Raw genomic sequence first — 23,053 nt, 5'->3', positions numbered from 1 at the left:
CAGTCAAGAAGACTAGAGATACTGATAGTTTTCAGATGACAGGCTTCATTTTATATGTTAATAGAAGGAAGACTTCTGATAATGGTGAGGAAATTCAGCATAACAAATGCATTCCCTTTACCGCACTGTAGCATGGCACCAATTAAGTTCAACTGTATGTATAATGTACTCTTAATTCCTAACAGTCCCAAGAAGGACTAATGTGAAAAATATTATATAGTCTTACATTTTACAGATCGTGAACAGCTGGAAAAAATTATGACAATCGGTAAAGAAATTTATATGCGGTATAATACACCTCAAAATGGTGCTTACATGGATTTTTCTTTTAAAAAATTTATTAAAGTTATCATGGGTAAAGTTTAGTTTCTACTCAGCATTTTCTGTAGCATTATATATATAATTCATTTTAATTTATTCCTTCTGCAGATATGAATGTTTGAAAGTACAGGTAACCTTGTAATGAGTAAAACTGATAAGAAGCTGTGTTCCAATGAAAGGGGAATTATGGAATGATTATTCACTTTGTGAAAGGGTTTGTCATAGAGCAAGCTTTCCTAAAGCATTTCAAATTTAATTTCGTTTACAAAACATTCATTTACACACAACATTTCAGGAACAAATTTACTGAGGAAATGAGAGAAATAGTCATAATAAGATAGAGATCCCATACACTGCTAACATTTATGCTTGCTTTCTCTCTTTCTGTCCCTCTCTGCAGCACTGATAGCCATTGGCCGGTACAGCATGACAATAGAGACTGTGGATGTTGGATGGTGTAAAGAAATTACAGATCAAGGAGCCACCCTGATTGCGCAGAGCAGCAAATCTCTAAGATATTTGGGACTGATGAGATGTGATAAAGTAAGAGTTACCTATCAAGTTTGTAGTTAATAGCTTTCTATCATATTCTCTCTCTCTCCCCCCCATATGTATGTATGTGTACGTGCACATACATGTACTGTTACAGTTATGCATTGCAAGATGCCTGGTTTTCTAAACTAATCAGAGGTTGTTTTTGCATTTTTCTATTTAAAAATGAATTTTGTGCTTATGCAGAAAGGAAAAGCAATCATACGCACAAATTATATTTGGCCTCCTGTCCCTAAGTCCACGGACCAAAATTAAAAGTGTTTGCACATCACACAGCAATGTGCAGGGTCTAACGGTAAAATTCTTTTCTGGATTCCAAGTTTCCTGCAACAGTAAGGTGGAAAGAACAGTGCCAAACTGGTTTTTCACAATTTGAAGTGTGTGGTTTCAGTGCTCAACATGTATGTATTGTGGCCATCTGGGGGCAAGAAAGGGCCAGTGAGGGAATATTATGTGGGAATTTGTGCCTTTCTGCACTTAAGATGTCACTTTTAGTACATGATGAGAAATGGTCCCAGAGGTCCCACTGAAGGTGTATGGCGCTGGCCAGAGATGTGAGTGTGAGTTTGGGAAATTGTGCCACGTTTAATATGGGGCCCTTGAAGACTACGAAGGAAAATGATAAAAATCTGTATTGATCACCAAGTACTACCGAGATGCTTCCATGTTTCCCCTGTAAGTCTAAGAAGTGGTTATTTGTGCTATGAACAGGAGAAAATGGAGACTTAGTGAGACCAGACCCTGGCCTGAGGCCAGTCATCCAAGATTTTACCGCAGGTCTCCAGGGTCTGGGCCCAGTGCCCGTGGCACACCCTGGGTGCCGTCTCCAGGCACGAGGTCTACCCCCTGGGAACAGATCCACCTCAGACACTTGCTCAGAAAGTGCTAGCATCTTATAATAATTTACACATGTGTGCTACTTTTGCAACTGGTGATTAGGGACAGATCTAGAAAAAGAGAGTGAAACTAAATATATATGTCTCTCAAAGGACATGCATTTTCTAAATGTACCAAATTTGGGGGCCAATAGAAGAATGGCCCAAATCCTTTGTGTGCTTTTGTCATTTTTGTTAATTGACCTAGTTCTTTTCTCCAAATACTTTAAATGCTTTAAAATCCCAGCTTATACTAGGCCTTTGCCAGTTAGTTATGTTTAGAGAGATTTTACTATATATTCTCAGCCCAGCCTAAAAAGCTGGCTGACTTTGTTACTAAGCAACAGCACTTAGACCCAGGGGTTGCAAGTCTCCCTCAGATTTCACTACTAACTAACCTAATGCTGCTACTAACCCTTTCACTTTAAAATGACTCCTCTGAGGGGCATCTGGCTGGCTCAGTCAGTGGAGCACGTGACTCTTGATCTCACAAGAGTTGTGAGTTCGAGACCCATGTTGGGTGTAGAGATTACTTAAAAAATAAAATCTTTTTTTTTTAAAGACTTCTTTTAAAACAAGTTAAAGAATCTACAGTAGGTGGAGTATTCTAGAAACGCTAAACAATGACAGCAGCTTTGCTCAATGCCTGCCAGAAGAAACTGCTACTACCTGGGTACTACCTGAACCAAGGACGCCAAAATGTATGCGTTCAAAACGGATCTGTATATCCACAAGCACTCTTAGAAATTACCATATTCCTAGTCTGTACTCCTTAGATTTGTTGAGGTCAGCTCCACCTTCAGAGATGAATGGTAAAAGTTTATGTTCCAGTTAGTACAGGAGAAGATTATTTCCGACATATTTGCTGACCAGCATTTTGCTTATTTTAAGTTAAGGAAAGGATCCTTTTCTACCCAGACGCAAATTAGTCCAAAATGGGATGGGGAGGCTGTTCTGATTAGTGGGCTCCCTGAGAGAGCGTTAGTCCTTTCCTCTGGCGGCCTCTGAATCCTGTCTCCAACCACTGAACTGCTCTGAGAGCCTCTGGCTCCAGCACCATGCTGTCTGCCCATAGCCTGCTGTGGTGCGGCCCAGCCCAGAGGATGCTGGGGCCAGCCTTACTGCCTGGCGTCGTTAAGCTTAGGGCAGCTCAGAACCAGACACAAGAGGTTCTGTGAGGACAGAAGAAGTTTCCAAGCCACCCACAAAGTGCAAATAAAGCCTTGCACATAATCGCTTGTTTGTTGATTTAGTTGGATAGAAACCTAGAGTAAGTAGCTACTCAGCTTTCAAAATTTGTGTTATGCAATCTGTCTCCAGATTTTAAATTTTTATCAAGACTCAAAGTAACAATGTGAGTAACAAAGAGGTTAATAGTTGAGGGCATGGGTTCAGAGGCCAGAGTTAGGTTCACATCTGGGCTCTGCTCTTAGTAGTGTTATCTTGGGCAGTTACTCAGTGCCTCTGTTTCCTCATTTGTAAAATGAAGATAATGATAGTACCTGTCTTGTAGAGTTCTGTGAGCATTTAAGTGAATGAACCTATACCAAGCCCTTAGAATAATCATGTTTGTTATATATAAAATACTCAGTTCTACTGATTATTCTTATCATCAATGTCATATTAACCTGTGTTTTGATATTTGAAATTTCCAAATGAGAAAAAATTGTACTGCCTGCTATCTGATTTTGAAAGGAAATTAGACCAGAAAAAATAAACTAAGATTAGAAAAGATGCTGCCCTTTTACTTTTTCCTCAGTTAAAATTAAGGTTATTATTTTCTATACTAAGATGTCAAAATTACATTTTTTTTTACATACTTGACAAAGGAAAACTAATGCCTCCATAGGACAATCTGTATTTAGAATCAACTTACTAACCAGAGTGTAGGGATAAAGAAAGATTTGCAGGGTGAGAAAAGGCTGAATTGAAGAGAAGACAATTCAAATAGGCAGGGAAACAAAAAGAGAGTAATAAGAAAATAGTGGAGAAAAATAAGAATAGAAATAGAAAACACAGAGAAATCATGATCAGCATATGGACATGAAGACCCACAATTTATCTCAAGGTGAGCATCTGTGCCAACCAATAATTGAAGAACAAAACTATTTGGGTCTATCACTCTTCTCTCTGTCCCTTAACCAAACCTGCTAACCGTTAATAAGTCATCAATTTGAGCTCTTCCCCTTTCTGCACACCAACTGGATCCAAAGGAGGAGCAAGAAACCTCAATGGTCTACACCATTAACCCCCTTGTCAGGAATATTGTCACTGGGATCCCTGCGCTGGGGGAAAGATGGGGTTTGTGATGTCTTTGTGTCCCGGTCTTGTGATCTGCGATCCTGTAGTTCTGCGAAATAGTGAAGGCAGTTATATTTTCTTTCACACACAGCCAGTTTCATTTGGGGCCACTTATATTTAATTTGGAAGCTATACTTTACCGAACTTGAGCTTTTTTCCTCACTTGGGCTTTTGAGGAATTGAAAGAATGACGAAATGCATTGCATTTGTTGTAGGAAAAGGTGTTTTCCTCCATCTCCCTGTTCTTTCTCTCTCTCATTTGGTAAACAAAGAACAGATGAGAAACATTCACCATATTCTTAGCAGATAAAAGCAACGTGCGCTTAGACTGTCAGACAACTTACTTGGCTACAACATTGGTGACTTGTAGGGAGGAGTCCTCCAGCCATTCCACAAATGCAGCATTCCCTGAACACTTGTAAAACTAGGAAGTGTGTTAAGAAGCCCGTGTTTGAGTAGCTGTTCCGATTGCTGGATGGATAAGCATGTTAGAGGCATTACTTTGAGTTTTAAAGCCGACGCCACTTAATCTCCTAAACTTCAGTGCATTGTAAGAACCAAGAGAAGAAAACGCTGTGTGAGACGGCTTTGATGAATTGGGGTGAACTTATATTCTTAAAGACTGTTCAAAGGCTTACTTGACCTTGGGAATTAGAGTTGACCCAAAATCACCTATCAACTTAACACACATTTATTTGGTGATTTAGTTAAAACTGCTTGTATAATCAACGGGACTCTCTAATAAGAGTGATATGTTTACTCTGCTTTCCACAATTATAGACAGTAGGTGGTTTTGGTCAGAGAATATTTTCACAACCTTAGAATAGAATATTCTGTAGAATTCTAGAGTCCATATAGATCTGTTTCTTCTCATAATAGGATATTTTCCTCATTTCTTACAAGGCCGTTTGGATGGAGAACAAAACTGAAAAGGACAAAAAAAAATCATGGGAAAGCTGTAGGGCAAATGGAAACGCAATGTTCAAGGTTAATGAAAAATGTTTGGGGTAACAGGGTTGATGAGAAGGGAGGGAGCCCAGTGGCATGGCATTGGCTGAGAAACCAGACCTCGCCAGAGGCAGCCTGGCTGGTTTGGGAAACCTCGGTGATAAAAAGTCGTGGTGGAAACCTCTGCAGTGTGTGTTAATACAGAAGTTCGGAGACAGAGGGCCTGAATTATGAGCAGCGAATAACATCATAAATGTAGCAATTCTCAAATGCCAAACCCTTGTGAAAAGCAGTTGGATGAAGAAATGCTGGAGCTTTTAAAAGCTCCCTTTCACTTTCTTTCTTTCTTTCTTTCTTTTTTTTTAAACTTCATGCAGAACTAATTTTACACACTGTTCATTTGATTTGAAAATGCCAGCGTCTGGGGTATCATTAAAGAGCGTTATTGAGGGAGCCACTCTTGGCAAAGCATTTGGCTTAAAAAGCCTATTTGTTCTTATGTCCCTGGAGAGTTGTAGATATAGGAAGGAGAAAGTGTACCTCGATTTACCTAACGCCGCCCCTCTGCCTGGGCCGGGACCAGGTAGCTGCCCTTCTGTTGGGAGGAGGTTCCTTCTCCTTGGCCTCTAGAGGCGCCAGGAGGGTTGTGGGGGCCACATTACTGAAGGAATAGACGCAAATAGATTTTGAAAGGTCCACCCCAATGTCCTATGACCAAAGCCTCTTGGAATTTCTTTGATTTCTAGTTGACATAAATTAGAATTACACAGGCGTGAAGAGTCCGCCCAGAAAAGATCAGAGAGGCTGCTGGGGGAGGAGAAGCCTCTGTGTGATCCTATTGATTATCCAGCTGCCTTCAGGCCAGGGGCCTCTGCGAGGCTGACTATTATTGATCCACACCATGGAAATAATCGAATTAATTCATTTCTCATCAAACTACCATTGCCAAGACCTTTCTCCTCACCTGCTCCAATTCCTGAAGTACTTAGTCGAGGAGTGAAATAGATGATTTCTTTCAATAAGAAATGATTTCTTCCGGTCATAAGAAATTCTTGTTTTCACACAGAGTTCCTCATTTAAATGGTAGGGAGATTTAATCAAATCAATAAGAAGCCAACCCAGAAAGCAAGTAATAGAAACCAGTCATCTCTTTAAAGCCAGAAATCTACTTTACAGCCTTCAAATATCAAGGGCCAAGTTTTGTGTGCCCAATTTAATGTAAAAATATTCAGGAAAAATTGACCACTGCATTTTTCAGGAAGTAATTATGGTAAGAGAAAGCCTCAACAACCTAAATATTTCTGTGGAGAAAATGGAGTTTTTATCAGCTTGTTTAGGAATCAGGAGCAGGAAAGCCCTATGGGGAAAATAACATAGGACTCTGTAACTAATACACAGAACTAACTGGAAAAATCAGTTTAAAGGAAAAATAATTTGTGGGGCGCTGTGTCCAGGACTGTTTGGGTAGCAATTCAGCCATGAAACAAAGTGTGTACCTGCAGGGACTCCCCTCTTCCCTGCCATTCATGCACAGCTGTTTCCAGATTGCCCATAGCCAAAACTGAGAATTGAAAATTTATGCCTTATCAAAGAAAATAAAGTGAAAAAACAAAACGAAACAAACCGTCCTGTGCTGATAAGGTGGGAGTGGTCTTGCCTGTGTTAGACTGTGCAGCCCAAGGCCTAGGCGACATAACCATTGCCCTGACAGCCTGTAGTCATGTGCTCAGAGGGAGAGGGAAGATGAAAAATGGTGACAGCATGGCTGGGACTCTAAAATCTGAACTGAAGTCCTTCGCTTGAAGTATCAGCATCTTGTTCCTTTTGCTGATAAAACAGTTTCTCCAGGTGATTTTCGCATAGGAACACTTTAAAACACATTTTTACAACCCTCTCCTGATTATTCCTGGTAATTGAAACAGAAAAACACATCAGCTGAAATTCAGAGGTTACCTCACAACCACACTGTGGCGAAGCGCTCCCGTCTCCTCTTCTGCTAATCCTGGGCACCTGAAAAGCCTTCCCTGTATTTAAGCATTAAACCAAGAAACACAGCATGGAGCTTTTATGGCAAAGGTTAAACTGGTAAGCACTGGTGTCAAACTGCTGGGTTTTTAAATTCTACCTACTTCACTTGACTGCCTGTGGACTTTGGACAGCTTAATCTCTAAAAGCCTCAGTTTCACCATCTGAAAAATTGGGATGTATTTACTCCATAGGGTTGTCATGAGACTAAATGAGGTATTGCAATAAAGCACTTAGCCCAAAGTCATGCACGCTGCAAGCCCTCAGTAAATGTCCACTACTAGTGCTATTATATTTATTCATATATACGTATCTGTTCTAGAATCTGGTCTGTGATATTCAACCATGACATGAACTACCTGGCTCATGATATTGTAGCCATGAATAGAAATTCACATGTGAAGATCTTACAGAGAAACACCAGGCCCCGAGACTTAGCAATTCTCAGAAACAAATAGAATCTATTTTTATCATAGCTAAAATTCATTAAGTAACAATTCCACTTATTATAAAGGAAGAAGAAACTCAGAGACCAATAGGTCTCAGTCCTTTGGGGTAAACAGAGTAAAGACTTGCCAAGTTAGAAGGCCACTCAGTGTGCAGGCTGGGACTTGTTTGGTTTGCTTCTTCAGAAAAATCGACATCAACCTAGAACACTTTAAGGGAGAGTACTGTAAGGAGCTGCTTATATTTTGCTCACTTCTATTATGGGAATGATGTATGAATTTTTTTTTTTTTAGAAAGGAGGAAGCAGAGGGCCTACTGTTCCCCAAATGCTGGAGGAATAGAATGTTATGTTGGAGTTTGCCTGAAGGCACCAGGGAGCGTCATTGCTTTGTAGTAAATAATCTCCTTGGAACTTTGATTTGGCTTAAGTAATTATATGAAAGAATTAGATTGCAGGATCATATTATTTTTCTAATTTAGAAACAGAAAAGGTAACAGCAGTTTCTTAACAGGGTTCAGATTAGATCCCAGAACTCCTAAGCACCTGACTTCACAGAATAGAAACAAAGACAGCCCACAGTGGCTCAGGAGACTGAGGGACTCCTTGGGAAGGAACAGGCTCAGCCCGCACATGAAACCTGGCCATCCAGCAGCAGGTTTGCAGTGAAAGTTTTATTTGGCAAGTGGTTTTTCAAGAAAAAACCCAAACTCCTTCCCCTCTCCCAATTTTTATCTATTTTATCCATTTATTCAAGAAATATTTGTTGAGTGTGCTTGTTGGGTTCCAGTCACGGTGATAGGAGACGGGTCAGAAAAAACAGCAAACAAGGCAGTTCCTACCCCATAGGTAGGGGAGTCTCCTATGGGAGACAGGCCAGCAAATGGGCAATTACAATGCAGTAAGACTGCAAATTAATTTTTGAAAGTGGTACCCCAAAGTATATTTCTTCTGCATGAAGAACCTTGCTTTGACCCCACAACTTCTTTCAGCTGCATTCCTCTACAGTCTATTTTCTGCCACTCTCCTATTAAACTCCTTTCTGCAAAGGATGGACTATGAACAGTCATCCTTCCTTTTTCACCACTCCTTACAGTCTTACTTCCATCCTCATCGTGCCACTGAGTCTGTTCAACATCACCAGTGACTTCCTTGTCACCACATGCAGCAGCCACTTCTCTGCCCACAATTGGTCTCATCCCTTAGCAGCTGCACGCATATGGTAACCATGCCCTCTTTCATGAGAACGCTTTTCTCTTGCCTTCAATGTCACCACAATCCTGGCTTTTCTATCTCCATCTCCCGTACTGCCTCTCTCATCTGTAAAGAGGGAATAAAAATAACACCCATCCCATAGACTATGGAGAGAATTAAATGAGTTAATGCATGTAAACTTCCTTACATGAAGCAAGCAAGGACCATTTGCAAGCAAGAACCATGTGGTGGTGAATTCCTACCTTCTTCATCCTCATCACTCTCCTCCTCACTAGGAGATCCATGGATTTCTCCTTCTGTTATATTGCCAGACCCAGCCATAGGGGCTGATACATAACAGTTACCTAAAAAATATGTATTGGGTGATGGATGAATGGATTGTGTTTCTTATCTGCATTCTGTGTAGCTCCAAGGTTCTGAGGAGGTTCCTCAGAGTCTCTGGGAATAACAGAGCAGCTAAGAGGGCAGGGTGCCTGGTCCTTACCATCTAACTGACTTCAGCCAGAGCAACCCCACTTTTATTGCTTTGTTCATTTAGTTTACTTATTTGGTTTGTGTATTTATTTATTATTCTGGTTTCCAGAAGTATTGTACAGCTAAAAGCAAGTTTGAAAAACATTAGATCCCACTTCCTCCTGATAATTTTATAGATTATAAGAAGTATCTGGACAGAGGGAAATTAGAAAGGTAACACCTTGGATTTAACACCAGCTTCCTGTAGCTGGGGAATTCTGAGTGTAGCTGAAAGCCCCTGGGGTTCAGGACAGTCACAGACTGAGTTCAGGCATCTGCTGTGTGATTGGACTCAGCATCCTTCTGAGCCTAACCCTGGAATTCTCTGATTTATGTAGAGTCTCTCTTCTGAAAACCAGAAATATCACTTGTTTTCAGGCTTTTTAATCTACAGATTTACAGATCACTTTTATGCAGAATAAATTTTTGTTGGTAATAAATTTGTTTTAGGAAACAGGTCAAATCCATAAATTCTACCTGATGGCAAATGCCATTTTAGAAAGATATTTTTTTTTGGTCAGGTGTCCACTGGTGATTACCACCGCCCCAGGCTTTCTGTAAGAAAATAAAAACTGAAATCAAGAAAGCCATTAAGCAGACAAGAAGACATTTTTAGTTCTGAGAGTTTTCTTTCCCGATTGTGTTTTTTAGCTTAACTTTGTGAGTTTAATTTAGAAACACCCAGATGTGTTCTATAAATATGTTGTACTTACCGCTCAGTTAGTGACTACATTAATTATCTTATTAGGGCCCAGTTTTTCTCAAATAGTCGATCTTTTGCTGAACCATTTAGAGAATTGCAGATGACTCACCAAGTAGCTATCTCCATCCTGATGTCCCACACAGGTCCGCTTTGGTTCTCATCTGTACCGCACATGCAAATCTATACTAAAAAATGTATGCATTTGTGCGCTAGGTCAATTCCATGGCCAGCGGTCAGTGGCCTCAGAGTGGCCTATGCAAGGCTCTGCATAGAGCTTACACTTGACTTGAAACATCCTTCTTGGTGGAGGATTGCTTGGAGAAACGGAATGAAAATGTCACTAATTTCTCTCTGACAGTCTGGTTGTTGGACTCCTGTCACACTAATCTCTAATTAGAGGCTTCAGGTTGGCGAGCCCCGATTCTCACTTAACACTGCAGGCGTTTCTGTGATCTTCATCCTCCCAGGTTCTTTGCTGCTTCCTCACTGTGCTAATTCAAGTGAATAGAAAGCAATGCTAGTGTTAACAGGCTACCCACATCTCATGAAAAAGAGACAGCATGAAGCCAGGCCTGTTGTGATATTGACAGAGCATAGCACTTCCAATCATTGCAGATTCTGAAATGGAATGACTGCATTTGACAAAGTTGACTGAATTTATGAGCCTGCCTCTGTCAGGTTCATTGCATTCGCAGTATCTGTCTCTTTCCATGCTTTGGGACTTTTAGATGAGTGTTTTGCCACCCAAGAGTAATATTTCTTACCTCTTTCTATTAAAAAAAAATCCATCCTTGAAGGCCTCAGGGAGGTTCATGCATGAAGCATAGTGCATTGTGGGTGGCCTGTAGACACCTGACTCCCATATGTAACAGGTAGCTTTTAGTCTCCAATAAAATGATAAATTTTTCTTCTTAAAATTATATTAAATACTTAGTCGTGCGTGCCCTGTCCTTCACCTTATGGGTGGTCCCTTGAGGAAGCACTACATCCATCCATGTATAGCTGGGTTTAGGGGAATCTTCCCTTCCATTAGCTATTGGAAAACTCAGGAGGTGGCCTCCTTGGGCTGTGCCCAACTAGAGATCCAAGACCAATGGTGACAGACAGGAAGCCAGTCTATTTTTACCACATTCAAAGAATATACCTTTTGTTTCGGGTAGGGGTGAGTATTTGTAAAAAGATGGGCCAATAAGCTGTAGGAGCAACCATTTCTTTTCTCCATAACCCCTGACTCAGTTTAATAGGGCAGCGTGGGAGGCAAGTGCTTACTTGTTGTCTTCACATAATCTTAGTTCAGACTTTGCCTTCAGATTCCCAGGAGCAGAAATCACCTGTGCCCTCTGGGAACTTCACAGCTGAAAGCTTTAACCTAGTGGGTCTCAGCCCAAGCTGCACATTGGAATCTCCTGGAGGGTTGGGGGGTGGGTACTTTAAAAAACACTGGTGCCTGGGTCCCACTTCCCCAAGATGCAGGTACAGTTAGTCTGGGATATGACCTGGGCACTGGGGTTTTTAAAAGATCCCCAGGTGATTCTAGTGAGCAATTATGCTGAGATCCACTGTATTCTTATTTGTGTTCTTGTTTGCAGACACAGTTTAACTCATCCCACGTCAATAAATGTGTATCAAACATTTGTTATGTCTGAGTTGCTGTGGGGTTTGTGGTTAAGGGCCTTGGCTTGACTAAGAGAGACAGAGGGAAGGAAAGGAATGCGAAGTTGACTGTTGAGTAGAGACAAAGAGCAGGTGCTTTGGCTCACACCTAGAATCATTTTCACAGCTCTCACCAGTCTGGGAAAGACCCTTAATCTTCATTGTGGGCTCTGCCTGCAGCCTGTTCATGCATACTGAGCTACTGCTGTATCCTCCTCCAGACTTCTGGAAAGCTTAGCCTTGCTGCTGAAGAGAAAGAGTGTGAAGAGAATGAAGTAAGAGAGTGTAAAAGCCCCTCCAAATTTTTGGTGTCCTGGACCTCCCTGTTCTAACGTAGGGAAACATAGGTAAGACATGGTATGTCACCCAAGCAGGGACATGAGAAATCCCTCTGCGAAGGGAAGAAAATAGAATCCCCAAAGAGAGCCTGCTGCATGTTGTTGGCTGTGCAGGGTCCTGGGAAAACCAATGTATCATCTGCTGTTTTATTCTTTTCTTAGTGTCCTATTTAAAATATTTTAAACTGCACTTAGATGACTCATCTCATTTACATGCAAAGTTGACATATTACTAGAATTCACATTACCCTTATTTTATCCATTTTAATATGTGCCCATCTCGGGGCCAGTGGGCACTTGCTTAAAGAGCAATTGGGCCTCTTTTGAATATGCATTGTCTGTGATGACTTTTGCTACACCTTGTGAATGCTGGGTTCCACTGATAGCCAGTACAGTTTCCCAGAGAGCCAGGAAACTCAGAGAGAAGCAGATTCCGGAGGCGTATTGCCCGACAGACAACACTCTGCCTCTGGGCCGCCAGGAGTCAGCCTCTGGGGCTGTTAGCAGTGAGTGACATTGCCCAGGGAGTCTGTGAAGAATGACAGACCAGTGTGAGGGCAAGAGCCCTGAATTAGGAGAGAGTAGTTGAATGTGCTATTTGCAGCCCCTTCACAGATGTACTGTGGGTTCCTTACTTTTCCCACCTGAAGATAGGGGGATCCATTTTCTTCACTCCCCTTTCCTCAGAATGGAGCTATGTGAAGCAAGAACTACTGAAGTCATACACTTGAGTTTGCTAGATGAGCTGGAGAAACATTACCTTACAAAGCTTACAAAGTAAGGGACAGGTTAGTGGTTTATTCTGGCTCATGAATGGGTTTCCTTTCTTCCCTGAATAATATGTGTGCATTTAACAAATGTGTACACAGGCTGATGCTTCCCTGTCCAGAAGTTCAATTAAATATTCCTTCTTTTGGAAAGCCTTTTCCAGCTCTCCTGGAAAAGGTCAGGTGCCTCTGTCCACAGCAATCTGCACTTCCCCTAGAAATCAATCCTCAAGCTTTGCTGTTGCTGGTATAATTGTCCATTTTCCTTGCTCCAAGGGGTCAAGAACCTTGTCTGTCAAGTTGGCCATTCTACCTCTGTCTGGGACACAGAAAAACGTGTTGATGGGTGGGAGACTGGAGAAAAAGCAATGCCTGTTTATGTCATGGGCAGTTGCCCTGCCAGAAGGTCCCTTGTTAGTCCTGCAGCTTCATCATGTTTCTATCATGTTTCAAAGTCTCATGCAACCACAGCTGCACCATGGAATATTCCACAAGCAAAGTGAGATCTATTATAATTTACATTCCCACAGAGCAGCCATTTTGAAGACATTGTAAAGGACTTTGAAATGTGCTTATATGTAAATTGAAATCATTTTTTGTACCATGGATGGAAAAGGAATGTCAGTGAACAGTTTACTGGCCAGGTGATCAGCTAGGCCACAGTATGGCACTTCATGTGTCTCGCTGTTACCTGTGTGCCAAGGCAACATGGCACAGTGCAGAGAACATCTTTGCTTAGGGGTCCTGGATTCAAATCCTAGCTTCTATTTACAAGGTACATGACCCTGTGTGAAATACTAATCCTCTCTGAGCCACAGTTCATGTGAAATAAGGAGTATTAATGTGTATATGCCTGGAAAATAGTAGATGTTCATTGAATACTTTTCCCATTCCCTCCTTGCTAGAGTGGAGGCATACTTTCGTTTTGCCTTTATTGGTCATTATGGTGAAGAATTAACAAATTATGTTCAACTTTTTGCCAAAGTAAACCATGCTGAAGAGAAGAAATGTGTTTGATTTATCCCCTACCACACAAGTGCCTTATTCTGATGAGCACAGTGTTTCTCAGTGGGGGGCGTAGGACAGTTTGGTTTGAAGAATTCTTCCTTGCCCAGGACTGTACTGTGAGTTGCAGTATTATTTTCATGCTATCTGGGACAACAAATGCCACACGTCACTGTGATGACAACACCAACGATAGCAACAAAAAGTTCCTCGGATTTCCATTTGCCCCCCAGGGAGTAGTAAAGGCAGGTAGAATTTCTGAAGCCCAAGAAATTGGGTAGCATTATTTTGAGGTAGCATCATTTTGAGTCAGGGGATCTGCCCACAGTTCCCCTTCTGCCTCCAGATAACTGTGACATGAGAAGGCACGTTAAATGTCACAAAATTTCAGAATTCTGTGGGGCCCACCTGGGCCTGCCGCCCTGAGCAGGGCACTGACGCTGGAAGCAGAAGTGGGTTTTTGCAAGGTTTTGGAAACAAGCTCATATCTAGCAACCAGTAATGTGTTTCTCAGTGTTATCCATCCAGTCTAGTGTGTCACTGATCTCCAGTAAGGAAGGCTGCCCTCATTTAACTCCAGTATGGCCTAGGCTTTTCCTTAGTACTGTCTGACAGCAGAATGACCCAGCAGAAATTACTGAACCACCAGCATGAGCTACTTTGGTGTCCTGTGCCAAATTATTGGAAACCCGAGGGAAGGTGCATCTGGAAAGAGGCGCCCGGTGATGTCGGTTGGAAAGGAGAGTAACACAGAGAATCGCCTTAGGTATGAACTTCAAAGGATGAAAGGAGTTTGGAGCTGCCATAATGCCCAGACTTTACAGACTGCTACCCCTGTAGTGGGAACAGTCTGGGAACAAGGTGAGGTTATGTCCACTGTTTCTGATGCAGAACTAATTCGTGCTTTTGTGTTTACTCTGTACCTGTTCATTGAACAACTACTACATTAATTTAGCCAGCAAATATTTATTGAGTAGTTACTAGGTGCTAGGCATTCTATAGGTGCCAGAGATGTGGCAGTGAACAAAACCAACAAAAACTCCTATCTCATGAGCTCATAATCTAATGGGGGCGAGAATATGCCAGCCAGTGTGCAAAGGACTGAAAACAAAGAGATGGCTCAAATACTCTTTGCTGTCAAGAAACACAGTCTAGCAATAGCGTAATACATTTTAATGTTATTGATATTTTCAGTAGTGGTCACCTTTGCGTGGAAACTTTCTCCATTTAAAAAAATGATTTTTTTAAAAAGTGATTTTACGTGGTTTATTATATTCATGAATGTGAGTTTCATACACTCAGGTGTCAAATATTTCCCCCCTCACAAGAAACGTGTCCTATTTTAAAACATGAGACAAAGAGGAAATAATAATCACTTCACATAAATGTTTTTTTCTGAAAATTTTATCAGAAATAGCATTTTTTGAATGGTAGGTATCATTGGGGAGATACTTCAGATTTGGGCTTGCACTTAGCTGGAACTTTCTGGGGAAAGTATTGATAAGGTGAAGGAATGAGTGTGATGGTCTAGAGAAATTGTTTGAACTGAATCTCCGAAGCTCGAAGAGTCTCTTCTCATCCTTCCATAGTAGTAACAGGAAGAGAATGAAACTATGGTATGATTTACCTTAATTAGCATAGCAATTTACCTCACATTTTCAAAAAGTGCTAATAGATGTTAACTCAAAATAGATTAAAATACCAGACAAATTGCTACTACCTTGAAAAGAGTTATAATAATTTTGAAAATGTAAATTATGGTTATGCAGTCTTTGGAGAGAACTATAAAATCCAATCTCTCTTATATTTAAAAAATAACCTGTGGTACACACTTTTTTTTCCTTTAATCACAGTAATTTCTTCAAATGACACCACTGCATATTTCTTTAGGAAGATAGGCTGCATTTTTCAAATCTCAAGTGTAATATAGGAGTTGCCGTTGATGGTTTTCAGCAAGAGGAAAAGAAATTGAATACAGAAAACCAGGGATCATGGAGAAATGTAAAAAAATTAATCTATGTTCCCTTTTTATATTACACACATTTTATGAGTTGGAACAGAGAATTGTTCCTTTCATTCTAGCAAGTGGAGTTGTGCATGACAAAATGTCTGCAGAAATGTGTATGTAGGCGTAACAATTTAAAATGCTTTGGACCCTCCTGGTGTCTAACGCTGAACTTTTTCTCTAAGGCACCAAAGTGCTTATGGATTCTATACAAAGAGGTGAGCATAATTTGTACTTCTGAGGAGTAAATGAAAATAACTTTAGTATAAAATTTGTCACACTGTATCGCCAGGAGACACTATAAGTAAAAGATAGAAACTTCCCTAGTGGGAACACATGTATTTCCCCTGAATAGCTTCTACCCAACAAAGCTCTAAAATGGAATATTTGCATTTTCCCCTTTGCTTTGTTTTCTAGAATTTACAGAGCACAGTTAGCAAAAAGATTACTTAGAAGACATATTATATCCACAGAGGATTGCTGGTTTAATTCAACTATACAAAACCAAGTTACTGTCTATTCTTGCCCATAACCTTTGAAAGCCAGAGACCTAACATACTCTGTATTCTCAGCTATGGGTATACCTTACTTTAAGCAACTGAAATAGGTAAATTGAATTTTGGTAAATCAAAGTATATATACAATATTGGCAGAGAAAATCAGTTAACCTGACCGTGGATGCCTTTACCAAAGTGAATAATTATCCCCTAATTTATATACTTCATAAATTTATGTTTATATATCAGGTTTTATTAAGGTAAATTGTATCTCTCTTCCCACAAAACAGTTACCACATAGAGATATTTTTTTTCTGTGTTTAAAAATTGGACCTCCAAAACAGATTGCCTGTCAATCCCTAGGTATCAGACTTTGTGCAAGCCCACATGTAGATCAGAAAAGAGGCAGCACAGAAGACAGTGCCCATCTTTACAGTGGGTTTAAATGTTTTCTCTTCTCGGTTTTCTGTTATCTGTTTTCCTGGTCATTGTTCCTTGAATACTGAGTGGTCTGGACTTTCTCCCCTTGCCATGCATCCTGTCTGACCAAATGACTTCAGTTCTTTCTTAATGAGACCAGCATCCTTATGGGTTTGTTTATGACAGAAGGGAGGAAGGTAACCTAACAGGAAAGTGGGGAACATCAGGTAAAGAAAAGGGAGGATTTTCTGAAAGTAGATATTTAAAACCTGCACTGTTCCATTAAGGAAAGTTCTAGAATCACCTCCAGAGACCAATAAGGTAGAATAGACTCTTCCTGTATATGATGTATGTTTTAAAGCTTACTTCTCACCCTATGATTATTTTATTTTGAATACTACAACTAATGATGCCAAGGTTCACTTCTGAAATATCTCAGAAATTGAACAATATGGAGCATCACGACAGAGAATCGGTCACCCTAGCGTATCGTTAATTAACTCATGCACCTAATAACCATTTACCAAGTGCCTGCTCTAATAATAAGAGCTACCATTTGGGGACCTTTTTAAGTCAGTCACAGTGTTAAGCATATCATTACACTTAAGCCTTACAACAATCCTGTTACTTTTAAGTAGTTTTATCCTGTGTGTATAGTTGAGGAAACTAAATCTTAAAGAAGTAAGGTGAAACGAGGGTTCAAACCTGTTTCTGGTTGACTCTCAAGTCCATGGTATGAACCACAGTTGCCATTTTTCTTCTCTACATTGCACACAGCTTGACAGCCTTAAAGGTAAGAGACAGTCTCTGGTCCCCAGAGGCTCTTCTTATGCAGGTGGCAGCCATAGGCAAGTAAAGAGATGATTACACAGTGAGAGTGCTTAAATAAAAGAAAGAACCATGCAGGGTGCCCACCACAGGTGCACAGAGAAGGGGGTACCTAACCCTACCTTTCTGGGAGATAGGCTTGCTTCGGGAAGGCTTCTTGAAGGAGGGAATTCCTGAGCCAAATAAGAGTTCCTCAGGGAATTGGTCTTTGTGTGATTAGTATTTAATGTCTGGTTTTGCCTTGCTCTTGAGTTTCCATTTCTTACTTGCCTTTTGGTATTTTTTTTTATCATTCTGTCACCAATAACTAGGCCTGACTTGTGGGTACAAAAATGATCATGGCTCTTGTGGATTGTACATTGGGGCAGGAGAAACAGATATTAAATTAAGTAATTATAAACTAACTTTATAAGTGTTATGAAGACAAAGTGGGCAATGTTAGAAGAGTAAATAACCTAAAAGCCTTACCTAATTTGGGGTGGGGGGGAGCAGGGATAGGGCAGTGAAATGACATTGGGGAAATGACACTGAAGCTAAGAACTCAAGAGTAAGTAGGAAGTAGGCATGAAGAGAGGGCTTTTAGGGGGAAGTGGGTTAAAAAGTATTCCAGGTAAAGAGAATAACATGTGCAAAGACCCTGAGGCCAGAAAGAACTTGGACAGTTTGATCATCTGGGATTAAGTCAGGTGACTGGAGTATCAAAAATACGCTACCGAGATACATAGAGCCAGATGGCGCATGGCCTTCTTAAGTGTACTGTCTTAGGCTGCCTCAACCCAAGCAAAACTTAGATCATAAATTTAAATTAAAAAATTAAAAATGTTGCATAAGAATCCTCTTAAGGCCATCAATTCATATTCTCAACTCTAATTTGTATGTCAGTTTTTCTTTTTTACTTTAAATAATTTTCTTCTTGTTTTTGAAAACAATGTTATACATCATAACTATCACAAAAAGAATTAACTACATGGTTTGGTTGAATTTGGAGTGAAAGTTGATTTAATACAAGCAAGTCTTGAATAGAGAGGTGTTCTGACAGATTAAGTATCATCAGTGCAATGTTGAAATATCAATTCTCAATTAAAAAAAAAGATTATATATAACAGTTTTCCAAATCACCCAGAAAACATCATGTTATCTCAGAAAAGTGTAGACGACTGAATGTCATGGTCATCATACTTCTAAGCAGGCTTTCAAAGCAAAAAACAAGGGTTTGATGTTGTTTTAGGCATTTCTTGGTGGTCCTGATCTTTTTCAAGAATGGACAGACATGGAGAGGGAGCACAAAATTATGTATCATAAGCACCTTCTTTCAGACCAGCTTACTCAGTATAAATGAAATATTGATGCATTTGAAAATGCCCAAGTGTTCAATAAAGATTTTAAATAAAGCTACCTAAAAGTTGTGGTTCTTAGGTTAATCATTTATTTATCTAAAGGATGAAGGAAGCTGTCTACTTCTGTGATATGAACTGCAATCAGCTTAAAAATAATTGACAAATTAATCCCTTCACAGCACAGCAATTGTAAAGGTGTTAGTTTTAATTAGGCCTGTCTGATTGCCTTGTCTAATCAAGAATCAAGGTGGTATCTTTGATGGTTAAGGTCTATTGGGGCCATCCCTGACCTGCCAGCCATGTATGTTTTAATTATTGATTCCTCACATTTCAGCCCTTTTCACAAAGGGACTTGAAGTTTGCAATGCCTTAACATTTAAAGGGAAGAAAAATAAACATTTCCCCCAACACTTCCATCTAGATTCCTGTGGATCCTCTCTACCACTCTACAGTTTTGTCCTAAAAAAGCTGTCAGGTTGATGATGTAGCTAAATGTACATTAGAGTGCTATCTCCCTGCTGCCTCTCCTCCCAGGCACTAGCTTTTCAGTGGGCATTGTTAAGATCTCAACAAGTCGCTATCATTTATGCTTCTAGAAAACACATTGATATCCTATGTCTTCTTTAAAAAATCCCTGAGGGTGAATGTAGTACTCAGGAAATCGGGAAGGTCAGGCAAAAAGGGACACGTACCTTCTCACAGAACACTGGCTCACATTGCTGAGGGGGAATGAGGTGAGAGTTCCTGTTACCACCATTAGCACTCAGTCAGAGGACACGGGCAGTGGGCGGTCTCAGCCGTCCTGTCCTGTGCTTGACGATGGCTCTTCTTTGGTTGCAGGTCAATGAAGTGACAGTGGAGCAGCTGGTGCAGCAGTACCCCCACATCACCTTCAGCACCGTGCTGCAGGACTGCAAGAGGACCTTGGAGAGAGCCTATCAGATGGGCTGGACCCCCAACATGTCTGCTGCCTCCTCCTAACACTCCTGCTCCCGCGTAGGTCCACTCGGATCAGTCAGCAGGGCGGAGAGGAGCAGGAGATTTGGGGCAGGCAATCCCTTGGAAGGGTTTTAACTGTTCCACGTGTACGGGTGTACCCGAGTGTGTATATTTGTGTCTTGTTTGCATACTGCATAGCATAAGCGCAATTGCTATTTGTTCCCAGGTGAGCTGGGGTTCTTTTTTTTTTTCCTTAAAAATTAAAGATTTCAAAAGCCACACACACCTTTTAGTTTTTAAGTTCAAAGACTTGTTTCTCTAAAAATTTTTTCTTCCTGTAGAACCAAAAAAACATCGGTCTATTATTTTGAGCTTCTAACTACTGCCTCTTGAAGACGCCCCAAAATAAATGCAACTGTCTTGCCTTTTGATGGGATAGAATTGTGCACTTCTGATGATCACCAGACCAGAAGTGATGTTGCACTAATTGGAAACCAGGAAACCAGTACCCTGCAAAATTTCAAGCACGTACACACATATACGTTCTTACACTCCTTCATAAACATGCACACGTGCATGCGTACACAACTCCAGGGCAGTTTCTTTCTAGACCATTTCTGACACAGGGGCCTTCCTCCAGGTCACTGAGGAAACATGTCATCCACTGTGGCTCTGCCTAACTCACTGTATCCACAGATGGTCAACTTGCTATCTGGAGATGATGTAGGGACTAGAGAGAATTAAGCCTTCTGTGAAGTTTTTATATGGAGGCAACGATCTGAACTCCCCTGGCCAGCTCACAAAAGTTAATTATTCATTATTTTGCAAATGTGTTCTGTTGAGTCCTGAATATTTCAGTGAAGTTTTGTGTTAACATTGTGTTAGCTTTTATTTCACAGATAGTAACTGGTCCAGATATATTTTAATGATATTTGGAGCTAACCTTAGCATTCTCCACATTAAAGGCACCAATGTAATTAATAGTGCGCAGTTATTTAAAAACAACCCTACCGATCATTTAATTATTTTTTTGTTAATTTTGGTAATTATGAACGTGTATTTCTGAAATTTGGAGGTAGTCACATGAATAGAAAATTAATGAGTGAGATATAAGTAGACAATCTTCCTATTACTTTCTTTTTTTCTTTTTTTTCTTTGCTTTGCTTTGAGCTTTAGAACAGGTTTTATGGATATATGCATGTTATTTTTGAATAGTTCTTGTGCTACTGCAAAGATCTATTGCTGGTTAATGTATGAGTTAAGAGGAAAAATTAGAAAGTCTTTTCATTAAGATTTTGTTTACACTTGTCAGAAATAAGCATTTCTTTGTTTAAAGATTGCCAGCTTTCAGTTAAGACAATATCGACAAGTAAATGAATATGTGTTTTGATTTCACACATCTTTACAATTAATTCATAGTAGGGACTCAGGCTCAAGTAAACTTACCTGTGTCTAGATTTATAATCAAGACCACAGGGAGCCTTTTTAAGCTAAAGAGTGATCATCTTTCACAGTAGAGCTAGATACAAAACCCTGACTTGTGAGTTTGCTATTTATTCTCCCCCAATGTGGACATAACTGTTTTTTTTTTTTGGTCTTTAACAGATATACTAAGGTTTGAGTTTCACTTTCTGTAAGCCCCAATATGGCTAAAATGATACTAGCTGTAAGAAACAAAATATAGCTTTACATTCAAATACTATTCACTTATTTATAAAGACTCCTTTTTTGTAAACACTGTTTCCTTTGATTACGTCAACATGTTTCTGATGTGGCATTGTTTTGCTTTTAATCCCAATCAGTTAAGAAAATCTACTTAGTAAGCACCAAGGGTATTTTTTCCATCACTAGATAGATTACTAATTTAATTTGAAAGGAATACAATTTGTGTAAGATTAAAAACTGTTTATTATTAATAAAAGAGTTCGTCTTGCACATCAAATAGTATCGTTTTCATATTCATTTCCCCACCACTGAAAAATATTTTAATTCACAATATTTTAACTGGTTTTTAATCCAAAACTAATTTATAAGACAGTATGTATAGAAATAGTAGCTTGAGTGAATAAGCAAAAGTTTAATTTTTATATACGTCACACTATATTTTAAATAGTTAAAAAAAAAAAGGGAGAGCCATTGATGATATGGATGGTGCCATTTCAGTTCAAAGTTGTCATCTTTAGAGTGTTACAGTTTGCTTGTCAAATGGTTTCAGAAGTGTAAAATTGATTTTTTTTATAATGTTGCGTTGTTTGAATCTCAAATACAGCACTATAACATGCTTTAGCTTGGGGGTGGGGTGGGGTGGGGAATTTGCACTTATTCTTTAAGATGTTGACTAATCCAGAAAGCCTGATGCAACATAACCTGGAAAACTGCTTTGGTATATTTGTAGAAATCTGTAGAAACATCATATCCAGCCTCAAAGCATTAATCTCAAAAAAACAACCAGAAAAAAAAAAAAGCATCACCTTGAGTGATCCTATGATGGTTGTTGAATGTGTTCTCATTAGATGCTTTGAAATGAGGCTTAAAATGATTTCTGGGCAATATAGTTTCTTGTTTTGCTTAGAATGTCATAAATATATGTGAACACGTTTAATGCAGGGCTTTGTATCCTCTCCAAAATGTCAACAGTATTTTCAGAATAAAGACTATGAAATATATTGCTGTAGTGAAAAATTCTGGTCCTTTGTCTTTAATGTCTTTTTGAGTGGATAAAGGAAATTCGCCCAGTTTGTAGTTTCTATATTTCCGTGAATCTTTTGACCTTGCAATGGGTTGCAATAAAAGAGAAACAAAATACTTTGTCTTTTGTTTTATTTTAGAGATAATAAATGGCCTCCCTGTTGCTGGTTGGGTGTGATGCATGCAGCGGTCCACGTCCTTGTGTGTTTCACTCCTGACTTTATGTTGGTTTGACTAACCAGGATAATGAACAAGACTGGGTTTAGGAGGTTCTAATTTGGCCAGTGATTACTGAGATAGATTAAAACCTTAAGGGTTTAAACAAGTGGTTTGTTTAAAATCCCATTCCCTAAACAGTAATTCATTTGCTTTGCCATTTATTCCATTTTTCAAAAGTAAACAGTTAAATTTATTGAGTAAAAAACATGTACCCAGCACTGGTCATTTAAAGATAAATAAGACTTATTCCCATCCTTGTTTCTCATAGCCTAGCAAGGAGACATTCTTGAAAACTAGCAATGGCAGTGGAGTACAATAGGTGTAATAATAGGCATAATTAGAGGGCACACATGAGACAGAGTAGCAGCTTTGGAGAGGAAGAGCTTCACAGAAGAGGTACTTCTAATGAGGGCTGAAGGAATAACAGGAATTTACAAACTTAGTGTGGGGAAGGAAGGG

At 39.8% G+C, this 23,053-nt stretch overlaps 1 protein-coding gene across 1 annotated transcript in view; it reads left to right on the top strand.

The window, feature by feature from the left end:
• FBXL17 (F-box and leucine rich repeat protein 17) overlaps window positions 1–22,492 on the top strand; it is a 501,049-nt gene extending 478,557 nt beyond the window's left edge. The window contains 2 exon segments of the mRNA XM_043595100.1: window positions 722–864; window positions 19,589–22,492. Of these exon segments, the coding sequence (XP_043451035.1) occupies window positions 722–864; window positions 19,589–19,729 (284 nt within the window). The 3' untranslated portion in view covers window positions 19,730–22,492.
• The last annotated feature ends 561 nt before the right edge of the window (window positions 22,493–23,053 follow it).

This window comes from Prionailurus bengalensis, chromosome A1 (assembly GCF_016509475.1).
Source record: "Prionailurus bengalensis isolate Pbe53 chromosome A1, Fcat_Pben_1.1_paternal_pri, whole genome shotgun sequence".
Lineage (NCBI taxonomy): Eukaryota > Metazoa > Chordata > Mammalia > Carnivora > Felidae > Prionailurus > Prionailurus bengalensis.
Note: the sequence above shows the minus strand (reverse complement) of the source record. Positions and strands in the feature narration are given on the sequence as shown.